Below are 23,095 nucleotides of genomic sequence, written 5' to 3'. Positions count from 1 at the left end.
GGGGCATTCTGTCAATACCCTTCTCCTCCACTTCTGAATTTTGTGGCAAAATGAATTAGCTACTTTTCCAGAGTAGGAAAAAAGAGCCTTTTGTCCCATGCCTGCACTCCTCAGCAGCAAGCAGGGTGGCATTGTGATGTGTGTACAGGTCTCCCTCTCCACGGCTAGGTGATACAGCAATGGTGCTCCTATAAATTGAGCGGTGATTCTGGCTCAGGAAGTCTCTCTCCAAGTAGTTTCATCATTTTTCAACGTAATCTCATGATTGAGATAGCTTTTTGATGGCTGTTTAGAACAAGGTAGAACTATAGCCTGCTGGCCAGAATTGGCCTGTAGCCTGTTTTTGGTTTGTTTGGTTTTTTTGCTTTTGAGACAGAGTCTTGCTCTGTTGCTTAAACTGTAGTCCAGTGGCACAATATTGGGTTCACTGCAACCTCCACTTTCCAGGTTCAAGCAATTCTCCTGCCTCTGCCTCCCTAGTAGCTGAGATTACAGGCACCTGCCACCGTGCCTGGCTTATTTTTGTATTTTTAGTAGAGATGGGGTTTCACCATGTTGGCCAGGCTGGTCTCTAACGCCTGACCTCAAGTGATCCTCCTGCCTTGGCCTCCCAAAGTGCTGGGATTACAGGTGTGAGCCGCTGCACCTGGCCTGTAGTCTGCTTTTGAGTAACTCACAAACTAAGAATGTCTTTGAATTTATTTTTAAATGGTTGGGGGGAAAAAAAAAAAAAAACAGGAGATTTCATAAGTCATGAGAATACAACTCAAATGTCAGTGTCCATAAGGAAAGTTTTATTGGTACCAGCCATGCCTGTTTGATTCTAGACTGTGTGTGGGCACATTTGTACTACAGCTGCAGAGCTGAATCGTAGGAAGGACTCTTATGGCCCACAAATTTGAAATATTTACCTGAAATATTTATCTCGCCCTTTATGGTAAAAATTTGCTGACGCCTAGTTGAGAACATCCCTTCATTAAGAGAATGATTTTCTTCTTTTTAAAATGAGAGTCACCATTAAAAATAAATGGATACAGGAGATTGTAGTTGAAATTCTATTTTGTTTGTTAAATAAACTTCTGTTAAAGTGTCCATATGACAATTTCAGGAGTATCTTTAAGAAGGTATAAGACATAATGTATGTCCAAAATATCTATTCTGGGAATTTAAAAAAAAGTGTAATACTCCTTTTATAAATAAAGTTGGGTTATTTTTATACTCCAATTTTAGCTGACTTAAATTTCTTTATTATTAATGGTATTATGGCACAAGTGTAGGTTTTATGCAGACCAAAACCAGGATAGTGACAAATTGTGGAAAAGCATTGTTTCATTGCCATGAAACACCAGCAAACTTTGAATTTTAAAAACAAATTCATCCTTCTGATCACTCTTCACTTAGTGTTTTATTATTTGGAGACGTGTTTGTGGTTTTCGTCCTGCTGATTATAAAGTGTGGGCAAATGCGCCTTTACAGCAGAAGTTGGTTAAAGTGGCTGGGGTAAGAGAACTCTACTCAAAAATGCCTCCCCACATTTAGATGAAGAAAGACCACTTGCGTGTGTGCTACCTTTCAGCCACCAGCCTGGCTTTGTTATCTGTACCGTGTTCTTAAAATTCATTTTGTTCTTGCTTTCCACATGGACCTGATGGTGATGAAAAGGAATATTTTCCAAGATCACAAATCTATGGGGTAAATCAGTGGATGTGTAGGATTTTTAATTGCATGAGCAATAAATTCTCAGTAGAGTTACAAACATCTGAAATCTGCCTACAAGCTGATCGGTGTTATTGGAGATATCAGAATGACTCAGGTCCACAATGTTTTTAAAGGCAAAAAAGCTATTTTTTTTAATCACCGCAGGAAATGCATAACTTATACACCTCTTAGGCTTATCTAAACCTCCAACTTGGGAGGAATTAGGGAATGTGTCATTTGCTATACTGCTTATTGCAGAATATCTAAGAAGCCACAGCTCAGATTTAACCTGGAGAACTGCAGAGAGTTACGTATCTTTAAAAGCAAGATGTATATTTAATGCCAAACACGGTGCACTGAGGCACTTACCAAATGCAGATGAGCCCAAATTTTCATTTTTAGGAATTAGATTTCTACCTGGCTCATTCTTTATGCATTAAACATTTTCATAATGCAACTTGCCATGTACAGCTCCTGCTGTACTAGTGTGTCTCATCCTTTTCAGAAGCAGGTATCTTAGCATCAACATTAGGGAAAGGGCTGGACAGAGGCGAGGCAAGAAAGGCGCGTAGGGTGTGAAATGTAAGGAGGGCCTCACTCACAGGTACCAACTCATAGGTCCTTTAGGGTGAGTGCCTTATTTTTATGCCCTGGGTGCTTCTCTTGCCTCACTCTAGTCCTGGCCCTGATCAGGGTTCCTTAAAGGCCCTTTTTAAAAAGTACATTGCTGGGTCATATCCTCAGTTTACTAGATCTCTGGAGGTGGGGCCCAGGAATGTGCATTTAACCTCTTCCCTTAGTGGGTCTAAGGCATATTGAAGATTTAGGCCCCTCTGAGCTTGGTTGGCCAACCTAAGGCCAACAGGACAAAAGCTGTTCGATTAGCCTCAGGTTATGACCCACCTGGGATAGGAGCTTAACAAAAGTGCTTAATTAACCGGCACGCGGGAACAAGTAGGCCAGCCGGACCACACCACTGCCAGCCATGGCTGTTGTATAACTGCTACCAGGTGTCACGCTAGAAGGCTTGGATGTTACAGCACACTTGTAACCAAAGCTAAATGGAATTGATTATGTAATTTTGAGCTGTTCCAATTTTTTAATTAAAAAATGTTTTATAGGTTCACTACCTGTACATTACAAAATAAAATTAAAAATAAAAGAACAAAATAGAAACTTTTCATAACCCTACTGCCCAGAGATATTGTTCACATCATCTTAAGGTGTCCTTTCAGCCTTTTTCCCCCACTATTGAGTTAATATTTAATTCCACTAAGAATTTCCCATGTAGCATTATGAGCATTAGGAAGTATGTGTGTAAAGGGAATATAGGTATGAGGACATCTGTGTTATGAACTTAGCTCCTATTTGAGTCCTATTCAGTTATCTCTACCAGCTTTGTATGGACTGGTCCCACTCATCATTCATCTCAATGTTATAAAAAATTCATGTAATCAGGCACTTGGATTTCTTATCTCATGGCTCTCTTTTGCAAAAATAATACAAATAGTATCCTATTTATGAAAGTCACCTTTAGGCTGTTCTCACAGGTCTCTTCTTGTGACTATAATTGAATGCCTTTGAAAGAATCTTAGAGACCTGTTTCTTTGGGTGAGGTCTTCATCATTCAGCCTTGCTGTGGGTCACATTGAGCTAGGAGTCACAGGTATAGGCAACAGTAAGATGTGGTTCCTGCCCTTGAGAACGTTGAGTCTGATGGAGGAGGCAGAACAAGATCTTGCCTACCAGCATCAGGTGTTCTTAAATCCTTTGGGAATAAGGAAAGAAGAGAGACCAACCTACTTGGCATCAGAGTTGAGGCTTGCTTAGAAAAGGAGGTGACACTTAAACTGAGTCCAGGGACCCACAGTATGACACCTGGAGTCCCCAGCAAATAGCATTCTCCCAAGGGTCCGCTGATTTTTTGTGTTGTGTCCTACTTTTCAGCCCGATCACACAGTTGCCTGTGATAATTAAATGAAACTTGCCAGATGGATGCTTTTGCAAGACGATGGCTTGCCTTCTTGCTCTATTTGTGAAAGCTGGCATTGGATCCAAACTCTCAAGGATACCCCTACCTTGAGATCGTTTTGGAGAGTTGCTCTTTTGTTTGCCTTAGCCAAATGTCCTGCTCATCAGCAGGGCCAGGTTGAGTGACAGGTGGGTGTGTCATGCATGTGGATACTCTGATCTCTGCCAACTTGTTTGCCTCCAGGGAGGTGAGGTACTGAGAGGTTGTTCTACAAAGATGTCATTTATCAGTGTTACCTTCCTTTGGGGAAATAAACTTCCTAAGCTTCTGATCTGTCAGTCTTTCCTTCTCACTGCATATATTTTCCCTATCAGTTGCAACATAATTGATGTTGAATTCCCTGCGCATTGGGTTAAAATATACACATTATCAGACTATTTTAAAGAAGCAATTTTTAGACTATTTAGAGTGGCAAATACAGCTCACTTTATTTCTAGTGAAATTGATTACCCAAGAAATGTAGATATTCTGATTGTAAAAGAATAACTCAGTAATAATAATTAACAATAATTTTTTTTGAGATGGAGTCCCACTGTGTCACCCAGGCTGGAGTGCAGTGGTATAGTCTCTGCTCACTGCAACCTCTGCCTCCCAGGTTCAAGTGATCCTCCTGCCTCAGCCTACTGAGTAGCTGGGACTACAGGCACATGCCACCATGCCTGGCTAGTTTTTGTGTTTTTAGAGATGTGGTTTAACCATGTTGCCCAGGCTAGTCTCAAACTCCTGACGTCAGGTAATCCACTGCCTCAGCCCCTCAAAGTGCTGGGATTATACATGTGAGCCACCGTGCAGCAATAATGATAATAAATTGTTTCATTTCCATAAATCATTCTTAGCTCTCTGTATGCTCCATCTCATTTAATTGTCTCAACATCCCTATGAGATGGGCACAGTTATTGTTCCCATTTATACATGAGGAAAGAAAAATGTAGAGAGAGATACAGAAACTTACTCAGGGTCAAATAACTGAGAAATTTAAGAGCTGGTGTTCGGATCTGTCCACTATTCATGGGGCTCCTGTAATTCTGTGCTTAGACTTGGCGCAATCAATGCTCTACTTCCAAGCACAGGGTGAGCGTGTCACTATCTCTGCCATCCTGGTGCTTCTGTTGAGCTTACTTGTTCTCAAAGGGTTAGAACCCTTCAGATGTATTGCCATCAGAACCACCGAGTATAAGTGCATCTTCCCTTCACTTTGTAAGTAACTTCAAAAATTAGAAATTCTTGAGTATCAGCTGGTTATTGTAGTTACCCAGAAATACCAAATTAGAGCATTTCTGCTGTTACAGTGAATATATTCAGATTCATAGACATATTTATATATTCTGGTTCATATATATACAGATATATAAATCTCATGCCGGTTTTCTCTTCATGTTTTGCATTTGAAAGATTTGGAGTAAAGCCCATATTGTATTTTACTGTTTATGTGCTAGCTTCCCTGTAAATAGAGTGGTTCGGCTTCTAACCAGCACCACACTTCTGCCCCACCAAAGGAGAAAATTCCTGAAAGAGCAAGAGAGTGGGGCTTATCTTTTCCTCTAACAACTCCTAATTTCATCCATTCCAGTTCCCACAATAACTTGAAATTCCTAGGGCAGGTACTGTCACTTGAAATCCCATTCGCAGGAATCCTTTAAAGTGACTTTTCCATATAGAACACTTTCAAGTCCTGGACTCTTGATTAGAAGCAGTCTCTCAGATACCCACTCCCTGAAAGCAGAAACCCTGCAGGTGGCCCTGTGACCTCTGCCTCAGCCATCGCCTCTGGGGCTGGGCTGCTGCTGCTGGGAAACCTTTTCTGGGTTGGACCCTGACAGCCACCTCCTTGTACCTTCTACTCCCTGGTTCAGAGTCCGCACTTTGAATGTGCACCCTCAGGCTCCTCAGCAGCCCCAGGAAGGTTGTAAGGATTAGAGAGGGAGCAAAGTGAATGTTGCTAAGGTTTTTCAGCACTCTGACATATGGCCACTTCTGTTTTCCTGCAGCAAAACCAGAAATCCTGACTTACGACAGGCTCATGAATGGCATGCTCCAGTGTGTGGCAGCAGGATTCCCAGAGCCCACAATAGATTGGTATTTTTGTCCAGGAACTGAGCAGAGGTGAGATGATTATTTTTGGCACTGCTTACAATGCAGAGGGGAAGGGCTGCAATTCAGTTGAATTTCAAGTAGGTTTTCTGATTTTTTTTTTTTATAAAGCTTTGTTTTGATTATTATTATTTTTTTTTTCTAGCCGTGTGGCTTTTTAGAGGGGATAATTGCTATATTTTTCTTGGTAGACATTAATTTTGTTGGCTGAAAAATGATTACTGAATGACTTCTCTATTTTGGTGGTTATCTTTCTGGATTTATCATGCAATTTCTAGCCTGCAGGTAGATAAAGCAATTTTGCAGGACAGAGTAATTAGATTTCCATTCTATACACAGGAGGTAATGTGTGTGGGAAATGTGACTGTAGTTATCATGAAAAAATTACCTCAGTAGTTAATTGCCAAGTTACCAAAAAGTAATGATCGCACAATTACAACATACATATGGCGTTTGCAAGCGACCGCTTTTAAAAAGGGTTTCTTCTTGATTAGGTGCCCAGCCCCTGAACAGAGAACATCTGGCATGGTGCTGCTTGCCCCTCACCATCCACACTGAAGCCTTAAGTTGTCCTTTTGCATTACCTGAAGACGAAAATGGGGTCACCACAGCTGTTTTTATCCATCAGTTGCTATTTTATGCTTAGGCTTTAAAAGCCCAGGTTAACCTCACAATTGAATAGTCAGTGTGATCAAGGAAATTTTATTTTTTGTGGAATAAGCCTCTTTATCACAACAAGTTGGAAGGGGTTATATCGGATTGCTGTTTTCAGCCGGGTTTTAGGAGAGTGTTTTCTTTTGGGGACTCCTTTTCTTTTCGAGGCCCTGAGAGGAGCGGCCACAGTGGAAGCAAGTCCCGTAGTTACAGGGGTTCATTTAGCAGTTATGCAGGGAGTGGTGGGTGCGTATCAGACACTATTCTAATGGATAGAACACACCCGAGCCTCTCTGCCTTTATATTCTAGTTCAATCTTTTGGCTTCCCTGGGCCACATCAGAAGACGACGACTGTCTTAGGCCACACATAAAAAAGGCAGTAACACTAATGATAGCTGATGAGCTAAAAAAAAAAATTGCAAAAAAAATCTCATAAGGTTTTAAGGTTTATGAATTTGTGTTGGGTCACATTCAAAGCCATCCTGGGCCACATGCAGGCTGCAGGTTGGAAAAGCTTGTTCTAGTGGGTAGGGACACGTAATAGATGGAATAAATAATGAATGTAGGTAGGTGTTAAGGGGAACAGAGAATAGCTAGGTGCCTAGAATAGGAAAGTCAGGGTCTGGCTCATGGAAAGGATCCCTCATAGGGGTGGTCTCAGCCACCTGCAGCACAACCAGGCCTTCCTGCTTAGAACTCAAACTTTGGTCCTCACTTTGACTATTTCCCGGTTTGCCTCCTTGAATTTTTTTTTTTTTTTTTTTTTTTTGATAAGGAGTCTTGCTCTGTTGCCCAGGCTGGAGTGCAATGGAGTGATCTTGGCCCATTGCAACCGCTGCCTCTTGGGTTCAAGCGATTCCTCTTCCTCAGCCTCCCGAGTAGCTGGAATTACAGGTGCCCGCCACCATGTCCGGCTAACTTTTTTTAGTAGAGATGGGATTTTGCCATGTTGGCCAGGCTGGTCTTGAACTCCTGACCTCAGGTGATCCGCCTGCCTTGGCCTCCTGAAGTGCTGGGATTACAGGTGTGAGCTACCATTCCTGGTCCCGTGAAGATTTTTTATGCCTTCCTCCTCTATGCTATTTCTTTTCAACCATTGATGTAACCTTTTGAAACTTGTTTATTTTAGGGATCTACTGTGTGCCAGCATATATGCCTGCCATTTTATTGAATTCTTTCCAATCCTTTCAGTAACCCTTTGCAATCGGTATTACCGTCCCCATTTTGCAGTTGTAGAAACTCAGTTTTGGTGGGGGTTAAAGCAACTCGTCAGGATTCAAACCCACATCTGACTCCAAAGCTTCCTCTCCCCTTTCTTCTCTCCCACGGTGCTTTCTTTTCACTCACTAGGTCACCAAAGTGCTTATTCCTCATCAGACACTTGTAAAAGGATATTTTCTGTTGATTATGAACCTCTAAGTTTGTTTTAAAAGTGTGCCACATCCCAAGGGTTTTATGTATTTATTTGTTTTCCTAGAGTAAGCCTGGGCTTTTGTTTTTTTCCTTTAGATGCTCTGCTCCTGTACTGCCAGTGGATGTGCAGATACAAAACACATCTGGGCCACCATTTGGAAAACTAGTGGTTCAGAGCTCCATAGATTCTAGTGCATTCAAGCACAATGGCACAGTTGAATGTAAGGCTTACAACGATGTGGGCAAGACTTCTGCCTATTTTAACTTTGCATTTAAAGGTAACAACAAAGGTATATTTCTTTTTAATCCAATTTAAGGGGATGTTTAGGCTCTGTCCGCCATATCAGTCATGATTTTAAGTTCATTCCAACATTGACCATGTCATGTCTGATAATACGTCCATCACACCATACCGTCATCAAACTCACTACGTTTCATTTTGTACTAGTTTGTTAATAAAGTATATGCTTTTACCAGAGTAATTTTAACCATGCTACTTTATATATTTTATGTGTTTGTCTCTGTCATATAGTTAGTTGTAAATTTCAACTGTCTCCATTAAAAAGGGGTAGAGAAAGCAAATAGGGGGAAGGAATATATTTACCTTACACCCAAACGAATTAGAACAATCTAAAATTTAATTTCAGTTATTTAAAATGAATTATTTTAATACTTTGCCAGACACTGTATCCAAAAGCTAACACTGCCTTTATGAGGTCATGTTAGCAAGTTATTTCTTTAAAATACTTAAAATTTGATTCGTGTGTGACTAACTCTCTTAGCATAAGTTAAATGAGCCTTGTGGACAAATTGATGAATTGGTACAAAGTGAGAAACAAAGAAACTGAGCCCTTACTTTTTAGGCCTTCTTGGGGTTTTGTTTTTTTGAGTTGGCAAAGACTAGTGCCAAAAAGTGGCTTATTTTCTCAGGTTTTGAGTAATGAGGGGAAGAATCTTCCACTGTTCTACATCATCGATTTTTCAGACAGGGCAATGAAAAGAATACCTTAAAAATGTTTTTTGTGGTTGTGAAAGATGTTCATGCTCAGTGTAAAAAACATGGAAAATACAGGAAAGCGTAAAGAAGAAAATATAAACCGTCTATAAAGGAAGCTTCTTTTTAAAGTTGTACAAGGCAGGAATTTGAAGTACAAAGTGCATTCAGATGTTGCTTTTCTTTGAAAAACAGCATAAATTATTCCTGTTCTACGGAAATCTCAACTTTTATTCTGCAGTATTCTGGTTTCAAGTTATATTTTTAAAGATTCATTTGAACAACAAGAGTACAATATAACAAAGGTGGGGCTCTGAGGCTCAAACAGCTTTGTATCTTGCCATGGACTGTGAGAGGGGGGTGGGTCGATTTGAGAGTGCGTGGCTACGGCAGAGATCCCATCCTGCCAATAGTTTGTGATTCCACATTTCTCTCATTTTAGAGCAAATCCAACCCCACACCCTGTTCACTCCTTTGCTGATTGGTTTCGTAATCGTAGCTGGCATGATGTGCATTATTGTGATGATTCTGACCTACAAATATTTACAGGTAACCATTTCTTTGTTCTCTCTGCAGAATTATTGTCTCTAATGACTGAGACAATAATTACTAAAAGGTGATCTGTCTTTGCCTTTCTCCCCACAGAAACCTATGTATGAAGTACAGTGGAAGGTTGTTGAGGAGATAAATGGAAATAATTATGTTTACATAGACCCAACACAACTTCCTTATGATCACAAATGGGAATTTCCCAGAAACAGGCTGAGTTTTGGTCAGTATGAAACAGGGGTTTCCCATGTCACCTTTTTGGGTACATATAACAGTGACTTTAAGGAACTCCAGTATCTTCATTTGTTTTGTTCTACCTGAAAAATGAGTTTTCTGTGAAATTGCACCTCCTCTGATAGGTTTGGCATGGAGAACAGTATGGGAAGATGTCTCTAGACAAAATTGTCCTTAATTCCTTAACTGATTTTGAAACTATACAAATGGTCCTTCAGTTCCCCCACCAGCACCACCACCCCTTACCTTGTTGTCTTCCTTCCTACAGGGAAAACCCTGGGCGCCGGTGCTTTCGGGAAGGTTGTTGAGGCAACTGCTTATGGCTTAATTAAGTCTGACACAGCCATGACTGTCGCTGTAAAGATGCTCAAACGTAAGTTCCTCTATGGTACTGCATGCACTCGACATGAGTTTGCCAAATGTGCTTTTCGCTAAAATCCATGTTTCCAATTTTAGCAAGTGCGCATTTAACAGAACGGGAAGCCCTCATGTCTGAACTCAAAGTCCTGAGTTACCTTGGTAATCATATGAATATTGTGAATCTTCTTGGAGCCTGCACCATTGGAGGTAAAGCCATGTCCAAATTGCCTTTTTTTTGGTTAAGTTATCCAAAGATGACATTTTAATACGATTTTGACAATGCTGGATTATAAATTGCTGAAAGACTTTTACCCTGACTATTGTTCTCTCTTGCTAGATTTTGTTTTCCTTACCGTTCTTAAGAATGCATATTTTAATTTTATTATGGGGTAGAACAGCCCAGGACATACACTAGTTACTGTCTTGTTTGTAACATCAACAACATTGGCTTCTTGAAATAGCTCACCCCGACCAGAAGGCTTCCCTTATCTTGTAAGTTTTATATCTTTCTTGATCATATGTAGCCACTGAAAGGGTTAATATTCATTTGCATACCGTCATTTAAAATAGGCGCCTAAGCCTACTAGTTCTCAAATATACACCAAGTGAGGCAAACATTTCATTTCTGTAAAAATAAGTTTCCAATTTGAAGCCTTAGTTGAGGTTCCCATCAAGGATGTCTGTGATGTTTGCAGAAAGTATTTCAGTTGAAAGAAACAAAGATGTGTAAAATGAGCTGTTCCTGGATATACACGGTGCAGTTGACAGCTTTATGGAATGTCTTCAAACAACCCCTGTAAATGTTGCTTCACCGCATCATGAATTGTTCATGAGGAAATTTCTTACCCAAGTTAATTAGTTGCCCGTTACTTCCAAACTGCAGTTTTAAACGTTCATAACACCAAAAAAATGTTTCGACTAGTAGTGCTCGGAACACAGGTCATTTTAGGTTTTCACTCACTTTCCAGTCTCATCCCAGCTGGCTGCTCCATGTGGCTGATGTCCCCACTATGCCACAGTTTGTGCCTTCATTATTTCCATAATAACATTACAGAGAGCATGTGAAGCCCTGCTGTAAACAGAAGTGAATCAAAGGATTCACGTAGGAAGCTTGATGATAGTAGAACCTTTGAAAGCAGTAACTTCTGTCTGTAAAATCAGCAGTCATGCTTGGCCCCAAATACTAATGTCACTTAGAAATTCAGGTTAAAAGAGGCTTGCTTGTTTTATGTTACTCCACATAATGCTGCTTTTGATAAGCAGTGTTAATATATAGGATTGTATTGGGACTAAGTAGGCTTATCCACTGAAGCTGAATATTAATGGCCATGACACCCTTGGGAATTTTTATGGGAGGCAGAATTAATATACATATCTCACCTCCTTCTAACCTTTTCTTATGTGCTTGTAGGGCCCACCCTGGTCATTACAGAATATTGTTGCTATGGTGATCTTTTGAATTTTTTGAGAAGAAAACGTGATTCATTTATTTGCTCAAAGCAAGAAGATCATGCAGAAGCTGCACTTTATAAGAATCTTCTGCATTCAAAGGAGTCTTCCTGGTAAGACTGATTTACATAAATAGTTAGCTGTTGACAGGCAGTTCATGGGGTCATAAGGGTTTGCAATCAAGGCTGATTCTTTAAAAAATGAACTGAGGTACTCTGAGGTATGAAATCAAAATTATTAAATCATTTAAATGTGATTAACAGTTTAGAAAGTTCAAATTGTGTTTTTAAAGATTCAAACTGTGTTAAACCTGGATTTTTTGCTGATTTTTAAAAAATGCATTTTTACTTTTTTCTACACTTTAGCTCCATGCAACTGAATGAATTCTATTTCTGTTTCTTACGGTTCTGTCCTGCATGTATTTCCATTTATACCGCTGAGCTTGGTACTATATGCATGTTTCCAGTGAGACACAGTTTATAGGGAAAATGCCAAAGCCTCTCAAGTTGCCACAGTAAAGACCTTTAAAACCTTTAGCAGAATGACAAAGAGCTCTGAACATATTGCTACATGTAGGCTTTTTGCCATCGACATCTGAATTATTCCTATATACCTTGCCTCTTGCCCCTTTTAATTCATCATGCTATTAAAAGACATAACCACTCCAGCACATTTTAAAAAATTCTGGACACCATTCTCATCTCTTTGATCATAGATGCCATTCTGAATTTGAATCATCTATAAAGAGCTTCGAGTTTGATTTACAACCAGAAAAGAACCTTGCCTATTCTTTCTTTGGAAGTGCTGTTAAGAGCCACCATTTGAGAAGACTTCCTAGATTTACTTCGTCCAGTAGAAGTCATGGTTATCTTGGCCAATCCCCTATACTGCAGTTGGGTGGGAGATTTCTCTTATCCTTTTCATGCACTATATCCCCTGCATCTTATGATGGCAAGACGTTGCCTCCTGAACTCTTTAACACCAGGCCCTCAAGGAGACCTCAGTAAATAATATTGATGGGCAATAACCTTTTAGAGCCATTTTCTGTACCTCTGGCAAAAGTTTAAAACCCCAGCTGAAAATTTTTATTTTTTTAATCCTATAAACTTGAGTAGTTTAAAGTGGTAGTAGAATTCCGTACAAAACCACCTTTTATTAGTTTCTCCTGGGCATGTGCTCATTATATGAAGAAATGAGCCACTTTGCTTCTTTCCGAAAACTTGGCCCTATATATATTCTTTAACTTTCTGAAATAATGGCTTAAATTGTTCAATTCTGTGTGATGTTCTTTGTGCTTTGGGATCCCATATGGGATTGGAACCACCAGCACACTCTGAAGGAGATTGTTGTCATGGTGTTTCTATGCTAATCAGAAGCAGGAAGTACTAGAAATCTTGAAGAGTCTCCAGCCAAATGTTGCAGATTGAAGAGGTCCAGATGGTTCAGAAAATCATCCAAATTATTGGTGTTTATCTGAACCAACTTGATTTTTTTTTTAAACCTTATTCCATCAGTCACTATATGTTAACGATCTCTGCCTCCCCCATAACACGTCTTAGAAACTCTTCTTCTTTGTCTTTCTTTCATCTTGTTTCCTGGGGCTCATTTAGAGAGTTTGAGGTAATACAGGATACCATTTTTGTTTCCCATTAAATCCATGTGTGAAGAAATGGGAAATTTCTAACCTGGGTCCCCTCTATGATTAAACACAAAAAGGACACCTAATTTCTGGACATGGACCCCAATATTGAATATTAAAAACTCATATTTTACAGAACAAGATTTTCAAACTCTTCATTCATATTTTACTTTCCTCAAGTCAGTCCAGTCTATTATGTAGCAAAGGGGATGAGGAGGGAGAGCCTGACCCATGAGTGCCCTTCTACGCGTCCCACTTGATTCAGTCATGACTTGTTCCATCTCTCCCAGCAGCGATAGTACTAATGAATACATGGACATGAAACCTGGAGTTTCTTATGTTGTCCCAACCAAGGCCGAGAAAAGGAGATCTGCGAGAGTAGGTGAGTACCCACCTATCAAGCAACAAGAGCAACTTTATTTACAGAGTATATATATATCATGCTAATGTGGAAGACAACGTCATTCCCAGTAGCAGTGATGCAGACCAGTTCTGCTTTATGGTAGCCATGCCAATGGTCAACGGCAGTTAGGATTACAAGGGGGTGCTTGGGGTTAGAGCATATGTTTTTGTGCCTGAGCATCTTACTATAGACTTGGGATCTTTGTATTAATTCGCCATCCCTCTCTTCTACAGATTTTGTAACCCAGCCTAGGATTGTTAAATATTAACTTTGTGATTCAGCATCTACCTTTCCTGGACACCAGGGAGGTGATCTGCCTACAAGTTCACATTAGTTCATTCATTACCAGCCTTTGGTATTGTCATTACCACTGTCGTTTCCTTTCCTAACCTTTATGGTTTTAATTGCTAAGAAAAACCCTCCCTTCCTCACAGGCTCATACATAGAAAGAGATGTGACTCCTGCCATTATGGAGGATGACGAGTTGGCCCTAGACTTAGAAGACTTGCTGAGCTTTTCTTACCAGGTGGCAAAGGGCATGGCTTTCCTTGCCTCCAAGAATGTAAGTGGGAGTGATTCTCAAAAGAGTTTTGTGTTTTGTTTTGTTTTGTTTTGTTTTTTAAACAGAATTTTAGAGCCATACTTAGAAGGCAGAGTGTCATTTTGAAATGTGGTAACCAAAAGCAGAGGAAATTTAGTTTCTTCATGTTCCAACTGCTGTCTCTTTGGAATTCCTGTTCTAATTTATAAGCTTTAAAGTGCAAGCCTGTCTAAATGAGTTTTCTGTGAATATTCTTTTATATGCAGTGAATTCATTTAAAACTTCTGGCTTTTAGGATGTAGGATATGTTCCTAGAGAATAGAATCATTTTATCAGGAAAAGCAGAGGGCACCTCATAGTTACAAGGCTTGGAGTGAAGCATAGACTTGAGTTTTATTGAAGTTAGACCGAAGTATTACATGCATGGCTTATGAAGTGTCGGGAAATAAGGGGTCAAGAGAGTATAATAAATACTTGGGAGAAGGATAGAAATGGAAAGAGAATGATGGAACTAAGACAAGGAGCATGGTCTGTGGAGGGGTGAGAGGAATTCCTTAGGACCTAAGATTAACCGAATAGAATGAGGTTACCAGTCCTACCCTTAAATGTCATGGGTGACATTTCCCAACAATTACCAAACTAAGAAAGGATACAGGATGGCTGAAATAGAAACCTTCTTCTGTGGGTCCTTGGGAGATGTCAAATTGAAGTTGCAAAGGCATGTTAGGAACTCTGTGAAAGGACATTCAAAGAGATGCATGCAAAATGAATTTCCAGTTTCAACGATATGATATGACTATTTCTTATGTATTTTCCTACGAATAAAAGCAGTCCTGAGAAGAAAATAGCATTTATTAGAATTGCTTTAGAAAGAGATTGTAGTAATTAGACTCTTGATTATGTGAACATCATTCAAGGCATACTTTTGATTTTTATTTTTGGTGTACTAAATACTTTAAAACAAAAGTATTGGATTTTTTATAATATAAGCAACACTCTAATATTAACAAGTTAGTTTTCACTCTTTACAAGTTAAAATGAATTTAAATGGTTTTCTTTTCTTTCCCAATCGAATAGTGTATTCACAGAGACTTGGCAGCCAGAAATATCCTCCTTACTCATGGTCGAATCACAAAGATTTGTGATTTTGGTCTAGCCAGAGACATCAAGAATGATTCTAATTATGTGGTTAAAGGAAACGTGAGTACCCATTCTCTGCTTGACAGTCCTGCAAAGGAGTTTTAGTTTCAACTTTCAATAAAAATTGTGACCTATGATTTTCATAGTGTAAATCCTGTCTTGAGATATCACACATTTTAACAGTCAAATTAAGTGTACTTCAGCAAAATTTGCATGGTATGCTGAACATTGCTACAACTAACATTCAATAATGGAATTCCTAAGTCTAATTGTGTAATTATGGGGCACGTGAAGGAAACAGAAATAGTCTTAATTTTCATTACAGCCTGAGAATAGCAATGAACTTGATTTTGTTCAACTGTAACAAATGTAGGTCATTGAAGGTCACAGCAGGAGAAGTTTTGGGGGATTGACATGCCGTGTGAAAAAGATTAAAATCTGAGATCATATTCAGAGTTAGCCATAGAATATTGGATCCTAGAATTCATGGAGAGCTATTAAATAGGTTCATAAGTAATAATGAGTTTGTAGAACACAGCAGATGTTTTTCAAAGCGCTGTATTTCATTGCCAATTTTTACTGAATCCTCAGAACAAACTCTTGCCCTACAATTGCAGTGTCTTCCTATTTTAAAAGTTGGAGAAACTAAGGCATAGTATATTTTTGTGCTTTCTGTCTGAGGTGACACAGGGCAGGACCCAGAGCCTGTGATTTCCAGAGTGACATCCCATCGCCATGGAAAACCATATTGCTCTGTATATTCTTCTATGCCTGTCTTCCTGGGCCCATTTCCACAGTCCAGATTTATTCCTGGAGGTGGATTTTTGTGCCCGTTATGATAATGTAATGTTTTCTCTCTCATCACTATGGCGTCTCTACTGGTAGCCTGTACTTGACTTGGTTTTATAAAAGTGTGGCTGCGTTTATCTCCTGGCCAAAGCATGAATTTTTGAGAAGTCTGCCCTGAAGCTAGATATCATCATCAGGAGTGATAAGAAAACAACTTCTCTTCATCCTGGTGTGATTTTGGAAGGAAGAATGACAAGTTGTTCATTATCTAGGCCTCTGAATATTGACCAAAGGGAGGAGAAAGAAGGTGGCAACCTCTAGGCCCAGTCTTGATTAATTCTGTAATCTGCCTCCATTATTTCATGGCTGTATAATATTGTCAAGACTTACGCAACACCTCTGAATCTTGGCTTTTCTCCCCTTGGGAATAATAGCGATTCCTGACTCAGAAAGTTATTTTGAGGATTAAAGGAGTTAATAGATGTAAAGTGCTTAGAACGTGCCAGACATACTGTTACTATTCTTTATACATGTCTTATAAATAATCCTGACAATGGTTATATACCGTGTTGTTATTGGTTAGTAGTGACCTTAGTTTGAATTGACAAAGGAGTTGGGCCCCATCAGGCTTCCAGATTGTAGACTCCAGCTCAAGGAGTCTACAATCGAGCTAACCAATCACAGGCATTGCTTTCACCAGGCTGGTGGGTAAGGAGAATTTCTGAAACAAGATAAGAACAAGGAAACTCAACACATGTTACTGCCCAGCATGTATGTCATCATCATTTGAGACCTCCTTGTTGTGTCAGGTTCTCTGAAGTTCTTGCTTTCACATGAGTTCTTCATCATTTTTTCATGTCATGGCCCCTTTTAGAGTCTGGTCAAGCCTGTGGAACTGTTAAGAGAACACTGTTTTCAACACCTGTGATGAAATACATAGGATTGCCAAGGAAAACAGTTAAATAGAAGTAGCTATCTGGATATTAAGTAAATTTGTGATATGTCAGTACATGTGTTTACTACAGAGAGTAACAGGTTCTATTAGGTTGGTGTAAAAGCAATTGTGAGTTTTGCTTTTTTTTTTTCCTGAAAACCACTGTAATTTTAGAGTGGCGATTAATAGGATTTTGAGATACATGTAAAGACTTAATAGGATATGAAGGTATTTATGATTACTGTCCATGACAAAGTCACAGGTACAGCTGATACTACTGGTGCTTATCACCTTCATTAGTAATTTAAAGAAATGCTAAACTTCATCTAGAAATTAGTGAAAGTAAGGATGTCATTTTTCCTTTCCAAGTTCACAGGCCCCTGAATTTGACACCTGTAGATCTTTAGCACAACATACAGGAAGGGAAGGCCATTTTTTAACGGACCAAAATAACTTTAAGAAAAAAAAGAAAAAAGAAAAGCTTTCCCAGTTTTCAATCCTAAGTTGATTCAGAGAAGGGTTGATTTCGCTTTTTATGGCAGATTAAGGTCAGGAATCCGGAATGCATCTAAGAGGAATAGTTACAGAAAGTTTAGGTCAACTTTAATGGAGAGAGTTCTCCAAAGAATCATGATCATCACAAGCCACTACTGTCTATCGAGTACTTGCCTTTATTCTAGGCAATTTTTCAGATAGCACTGAGTCAGGCAGTGCTAAGCATTTTTACCCACATTACCGTATTTAACCGAAAGGACAATTCATAAAATCAAAAGTATTTATTTTGTTTTACAGAAGAAGATACTGAGGCTTAATTACAAATATTTTAGTGATTTTTCCCGTGTATTAGAATTTTGGGTTTTAAAAGAAAACCCAAAATAAAAGAAGTCTAGGGGTAGCAGGCCAGGATTGGTATAAAGTTTCCATGGAGTACTCCAGGCCAAGTCTTTCCTTTGCATGCTTAACCATTCCTGGATGTAACCCCATGTTCATGGTCCAAGATGACCACCAGGTAGATAGCCAGCCATCACATACATGAGGCAGGGGGCACATGCCAGCTGTATTGTAAGGAGGTTTTCCTGAAGTTGGCATACAGCACTTAACAACTTAGTGGCTAAAACTGAGTCACCTGACTACAGCTAGTTGCAAAGGAGGCTGGGAAAGGTAGTCCTAATTGTGAGAGGCCGTATTTCTGTTTTTAAGGAAGGAGAGGGACATATTCAGTGGCAACTAACAAATCTCTACATTACCTAAGGCGCATAGTGGAGCCAGGGCTAAATGTCTGGTCATCTCTGATGTTTGTGCTCTTAATCACCATGCTGTACTGACATAGTGTTCACAGCTTAAAATGGGGATAATGCACTTGTGAGCCATGTATTTCAGAGGTAGTTGGGATCATCTGAGATCATAAAAGTAAAAGGTCTTTGTGAGATGGTACTCAAGTTCTCACCCCATCTTTCAGCAACAGCAGCATCTATAAGAATATCTTCTGTTCGGTTTTGTTGAGCTTCTGAATTAACATTGTTGACTCTGTTGTGCTTGTATTACAGGCTCGATTACCTGTGAAGTGGATGGCACCTGAGAGCATCTTCAATTGTGTGTACACATTTGAAAGTGACGTCTGGTCCTATGGGATTTTTCTTTGGGAGCTGTTCTCTTTAGGTAAAATGATCTTTGCCAAAGACACCTTCATTAGACTCACAGCATCTTCTTGAGGTTTTCATTAGTGTCCTGCTTCCTTGTGATTAACACTGATTTGCAAACTGTCTCAGGAAGCAGCCCCTATCCTGGAATGCCAGTCGATTCTAAGTTCTACAAGATGATCAAGGAAGGCTTCCGGATGCTTAGCCCTGAACACGCACCTGCTGAAATGTAAGAGCCGAGAAGTTTTTCCTTTAGATCACATTTCCCCTTTTATTTTTCTTTTTAAAGACAGAAACCCAGATGTGGAGGGTTTTCATAACACAGTTTGAAATGTCACTTGTTTCCTTTATGACACGCTGGTCAAATGTCATTTATGTAGCTTATCTTCATAATCTTTCATCACCAAAAATACAGAAAGTTTCAACAACATTTCATACATGCAGTGTTGTTTTATTTTATCCATATGTCAGTCCATATGTCCAGTTACATAGCCCTGGAATTATTACTGAAGTTGTTGGATGCCATACATTTGAAAACAGGCTGAGGGCGTTGAGGAGGGATAGTAAATGGCCCTTGTCTTGTAGGTATGACATAATGAAGACTTGCTGGGATGCAGATCCCCTAAAAAGGCCAACCTTCAAGCAAATTGTTCAGCTTATTGAGAAGCAGATTTCAGAGAGCACCAATCATGTGAGTACCCTGGCCAGGCATAGAATCCGCCTTCTCCCAGTTCCAGGGGTGTCCTCCTCCTCAGGCTTTCAGGGTGAGGACTAACCTCCCAACCCCTTCTCTCCTCATCTTAGGTTGTAAATTGGGCTTCAGATAGGGGAAGTAAAGCAATGGAAACCAGTTCTTTCTGCCCATCCCCCCTGTTCTGAGCCAAAGAAGGATGTGAGATTGAGGGGGCAGGGTGGAGAGTTCTGTACTCAGAAGCGTGGAAGTAGAAGTTTCCAGAAGGATTTGCCATGTTTCCTCCCCCGTCTCAAGTGCTGGTCATGGGGTCAGTATTTTCTCCCTCTCACATGTCAGGGCCATTCATCCTTTGGAGGCTTGGGGTGTGATGGGAACTAGAATAAAAGCATAGAAAAGGCGGCTTGTTACTGCAGTGAAATAAGCCTTCTGATCAAACAAGCATAGCCAGAAAATGGCAGATAGCTGTCACACCCACAAACCAGATAGAATGAAAAGCTGTTTGAAGTTGGGAGATCCCTCCCCCTGATTTGGGAAGTCGGGGGAATGAAAACTCAGATCCATTATTTCCTCTCCTGCTTTTACGGAAGAATTAGTGATACTTTGACTCAGATTTTTTTTAAGCTGCTTTCTTTTCTGGGCTATGTGCTTGGAGCTATCTTTTTTTTTTTTCTAAATAGCATACCACTGATATTTTTGGGCTAAAGCTTGTTCTTCTGGGTGTCAAAGCATATTTCAAATTAAACAGCGTTTTCCACCCAATTGCTTTGATTCTGAAGAGCCATGGGTTTCTCAGCAAATTACACTGGTTGTTGAGTTGTAGTTGGCTTTAGAGATTTATAAGCCTTTTAAATAGGTTAGATTGTACTTGCTCTCCCTGGTGTGCCCCATCAGAAGAGCTGGGCTTGCACATGTTTTGTCCCCACTTCTTGTATAAAGTTATTTCCTTGGGAAAAATGAAGGAGAAAACAAAGCTTGTATTCGTTTTGTCAGTATGACTTGGGCTTTGGCTTCAAAGTTCTTGTAAACCACTTCTCTCCTAAGAGTTTCCATCCATTAGTTGCGATCTCATCGCTGTAAGTATGCCTTTTGCTGCTGTGTTCATTGCAGGGACTGGTGTATTGACTGTGGACTTGTTTTCCCCAGATTTACTCCAACTTAACAAACTGCAGCCCCAGCCAGCAGAAGCCCGTGGTGGACCATTCCGTGCGGATCAATTCCGTCGGCAGCACTGCGTCCTCCTCCCAGCCTCTGCTTGTGCGCGACGACGTCTGAGCAGAATGAGAGTTCGGGTCACCCCCTCCAGGAATGATCTGTTCTTTTGGCTTCCATGATGGTTATTTTGTTTTTTTTCAGCTTGCATCCAACTCCAGGATAGCGGTCACCCCACCGCAGTCCTGTCTTTCTGAGCACACTTTAGTGGTCGATGATTTTTGTCATCAGCCACCATCCTACTGCAAAGGTTCGAACTATATATATTCCCCATAGCACCATAGCTCCTACCACAAACAGCAAACATTCTGATTTGGACAAAAGAGAGGGAGGTATGGGCTGCGTGCCCAGAGTTCTTTCCAAGGCTCCTCCAATTCTGCTCGAAAACATGGTTGATAGCTTACCTGAATAAATGGTGGTGATCACATTTGGCCTTCAGAATCATCCATAGTAGTATGATGATGCAACAAGCTTAGAAGCTGAAAACCTGAGTCCTTTCTGTGGAAAACAGAACATTGTTAGAACAAAGGACAGAGTATGAACATCTGGGCTTAAGAAATCTAATATTTCATGCTGGGAATGAGACATAGGCCGTGATAAAAATGACCCCCAAGTGTGACTAAAAGATGCTCTTCTGTGGACCACTGCACAAGCTTTTGTACTGACCTGGTTTTTAAATAGAGTTTGCTATTAGAGTGTTGAATTGGAGAGAAGGCCTCCCCAGCCAGCACTTGTATATACTCATCTATAAATTGTCTGTGTTCATACATTTGAGGGGAAAACACCATAAGGTTTCGTTTCTGTATAAAACCCTGCCATTATGTCCACTGTGTATAGAAGTAGATTAAGAGCCATATAAATTTGAAGGAAACAGTTAATACCATTTTTTAAGGAAACAGTATAACCACCAAGCACAATCTGAACAAAATCTCCACTTTTAGCTGATGAACTTAACTCTATACATTCTGCAGAACAAAACGATCAGCTTCAGAATGGCATTGTACTCAATGGAATTGATGCCGTTTGACAGAGTTACTGATTCACTGCATGGCTCCCGCAGGAGTGAGAAAACACTGCCGTCTTAGTTTGGATTCTTATGTAGCAGGAAATAAAGTTTAGATTCAGCCTCCTTCACAGACATGTCCTGGACGCCAGGCCAGTATCTATATAAGTGTGTATGTGTTTGTACGTTTGTATGCGTGTAGACAAATATTTGGAGGGCTATTCTTGCCCTGAGTCCAAGAGGGTCCTTTAGTACCCAAAAAGTAACTTGGCTTTCGTCATTAGTACTGCTCTTGTTTCTTTTCACATAGCTATCTAGAGTAGCTTACCAGGAGCTTCCATAGCAGTGCAGGGGAAGTGGAAGGCATCAGCCCCTATGTATTTGCAGTCCACCTGCACTTAAGGCACTCTGTTATTTAGACTTATCCTACTGTATCTGTTCCTTAAACCTTCCATAATGCTACTGTCTTGCTGAAACATTTAAATTTTACCCTTTGACTGTAGCCTGGATATTATTCTTATAGTTGACCTTTTTAAAAAAAAAAAAAAAAAAAACTCTCCTTCCTCACCGCCCAATGTAAAAGGTAAATGTGTACATGGCAAAGTTTGTTTGTTGTCTTCAAAGGTTGCCTTTACGGTTTCCCCCTCCTACGTTCCTTAGATTACACTTAGATAACTGTGGCCATTATCTGGAAGTGACCATTTGCACTGGAGTTCCACACTCTCGCACCTTTCCAAAGTTAACAGATTTTGGGGTTGTGTTGTCACCCAAGAGATTGTTGTTTGCCATACTTTGTCTGAAAAATTCCTTTGTGTTTCTATTGACTTCAATTATAGTAAGAAAAGTGGGTGTTAGTTACAGATGTCTAGGTACTACAGGGGCACTTCATTGAGAGTTTTGTCTTGGATATTCTTGAAAGTTTATATTTTTATAATTTTTTCTTACATCAGATGTTTCTTTGCAGTGGCTTAATGTTTGAAATTATTTTGTGGCTTTTTTGTAAATATTGAAATGTAGCAATAATGTCTTTTGAATATTCCCAAGCCCATGAGTCCTTGAAAATATTTTTTATATATACAGTAACTTTATGTGTAAATATGTAAGCGGTATAAGTTTAAAGGATGTCGGTGTTCCACGTGTTTTATTCCTGTATGTTGTCCAACTGTTGACAGTTCTGAAGAATTCTAATAAAATGTAAATATATAAGGCAAGTGGAGTCATTTGACTGTTGCGATTTGTGAGATTAAACTTTTAAGTATTAAAGTGCATTCGTCCTGACAAAGTTTTTTACTCAGTTTTCATAAAATATGTGTAGGACTATACATAGGATTTATATATTTGATTCAACAGATACTGATTAAGAATCTTCATATGTGCGATATTTTCTCATTTTAGTCTTACATCCTGAGGTCTCTATTTAAATTGAAAAATAGATACAGAACATTCCAAAGGTTTTGCACATAACTATGATTATTAGGCTGATTCATTAACATCAACCTAATTTTTGGTATTCATGTGAATTTGCTGCCATTTTTGGCAGAAAAAAATAGCAATTTCATGTGGCTTAATCTAATCTGACTGCCATGTTTCCTTCAAAAAGAGACTGTCTAAAAATTAACATGAACAGT

General features: G+C 39.7%; 1 protein-coding gene across 9 annotated transcripts in view; it reads left to right on the top strand.

Annotated features, from left to right (window-relative positions):
• Positions 1 to 22,673, top strand: part of KIT (KIT proto-oncogene, receptor tyrosine kinase) — an 81,852-nt gene extending 59,179 nt beyond the window's left edge. For 2 of the 9 annotated variants that reach the window (XM_017540263.2, XM_037742601.1), the window contains exons 8-21: positions 5,719 to 5,833; positions 7,986 to 8,167; positions 9,326 to 9,432; positions 9,529 to 9,655; positions 9,935 to 10,039; positions 10,123 to 10,233; positions 11,438 to 11,588; positions 13,408 to 13,496; positions 13,952 to 14,079; positions 15,136 to 15,258; positions 18,469 to 18,580; positions 18,691 to 18,790; positions 19,147 to 19,252; positions 20,399 to 22,669. In XM_017540263.2, coding sequence (XP_017395752.1) covers positions 5,719 to 5,833; positions 7,986 to 8,167; positions 9,326 to 9,432; positions 9,529 to 9,655; positions 9,935 to 10,039; positions 10,123 to 10,233; positions 11,438 to 11,588; positions 13,408 to 13,496; positions 13,952 to 14,079; positions 15,136 to 15,258; positions 18,469 to 18,580; positions 18,691 to 18,790; positions 19,147 to 19,252; positions 20,399 to 20,527 — 1,685 coding nt within the window. In that variant the 3' untranslated portion in view covers positions 20,528 to 22,669. Of the gene's footprint in view, positions 1 to 5,718; positions 5,834 to 7,985; positions 8,180 to 9,325; positions 9,433 to 9,528; positions 9,656 to 9,934; positions 10,040 to 10,122; positions 10,234 to 11,437; positions 11,589 to 13,404; positions 13,497 to 13,951; positions 14,080 to 15,135; positions 15,259 to 18,468; positions 18,581 to 18,690; positions 18,791 to 19,146; positions 19,253 to 20,398 lie in introns of all 9 variants that reach the window. The other 7 variants (XM_017540262.2, XM_017540261.2, XM_037742600.1 and 4 more) reach the window with 5 other exon arrangements.
• The last annotated feature ends 422 nt before the right edge of the window (positions 22,674 to 23,095 follow it).

Source organism: Cebus imitator, unplaced genomic scaffold, assembly GCF_001604975.1.
Source record: "Cebus imitator isolate Cc_AM_T3 unplaced genomic scaffold, Cebus_imitator-1.0 Scaffold124, whole genome shotgun sequence".
Lineage (NCBI taxonomy): Eukaryota > Metazoa > Chordata > Mammalia > Primates > Cebidae > Cebus > Cebus imitator.
Note: the sequence above shows the minus strand (reverse complement) of the source record. Positions and strands in the feature narration are given on the sequence as shown.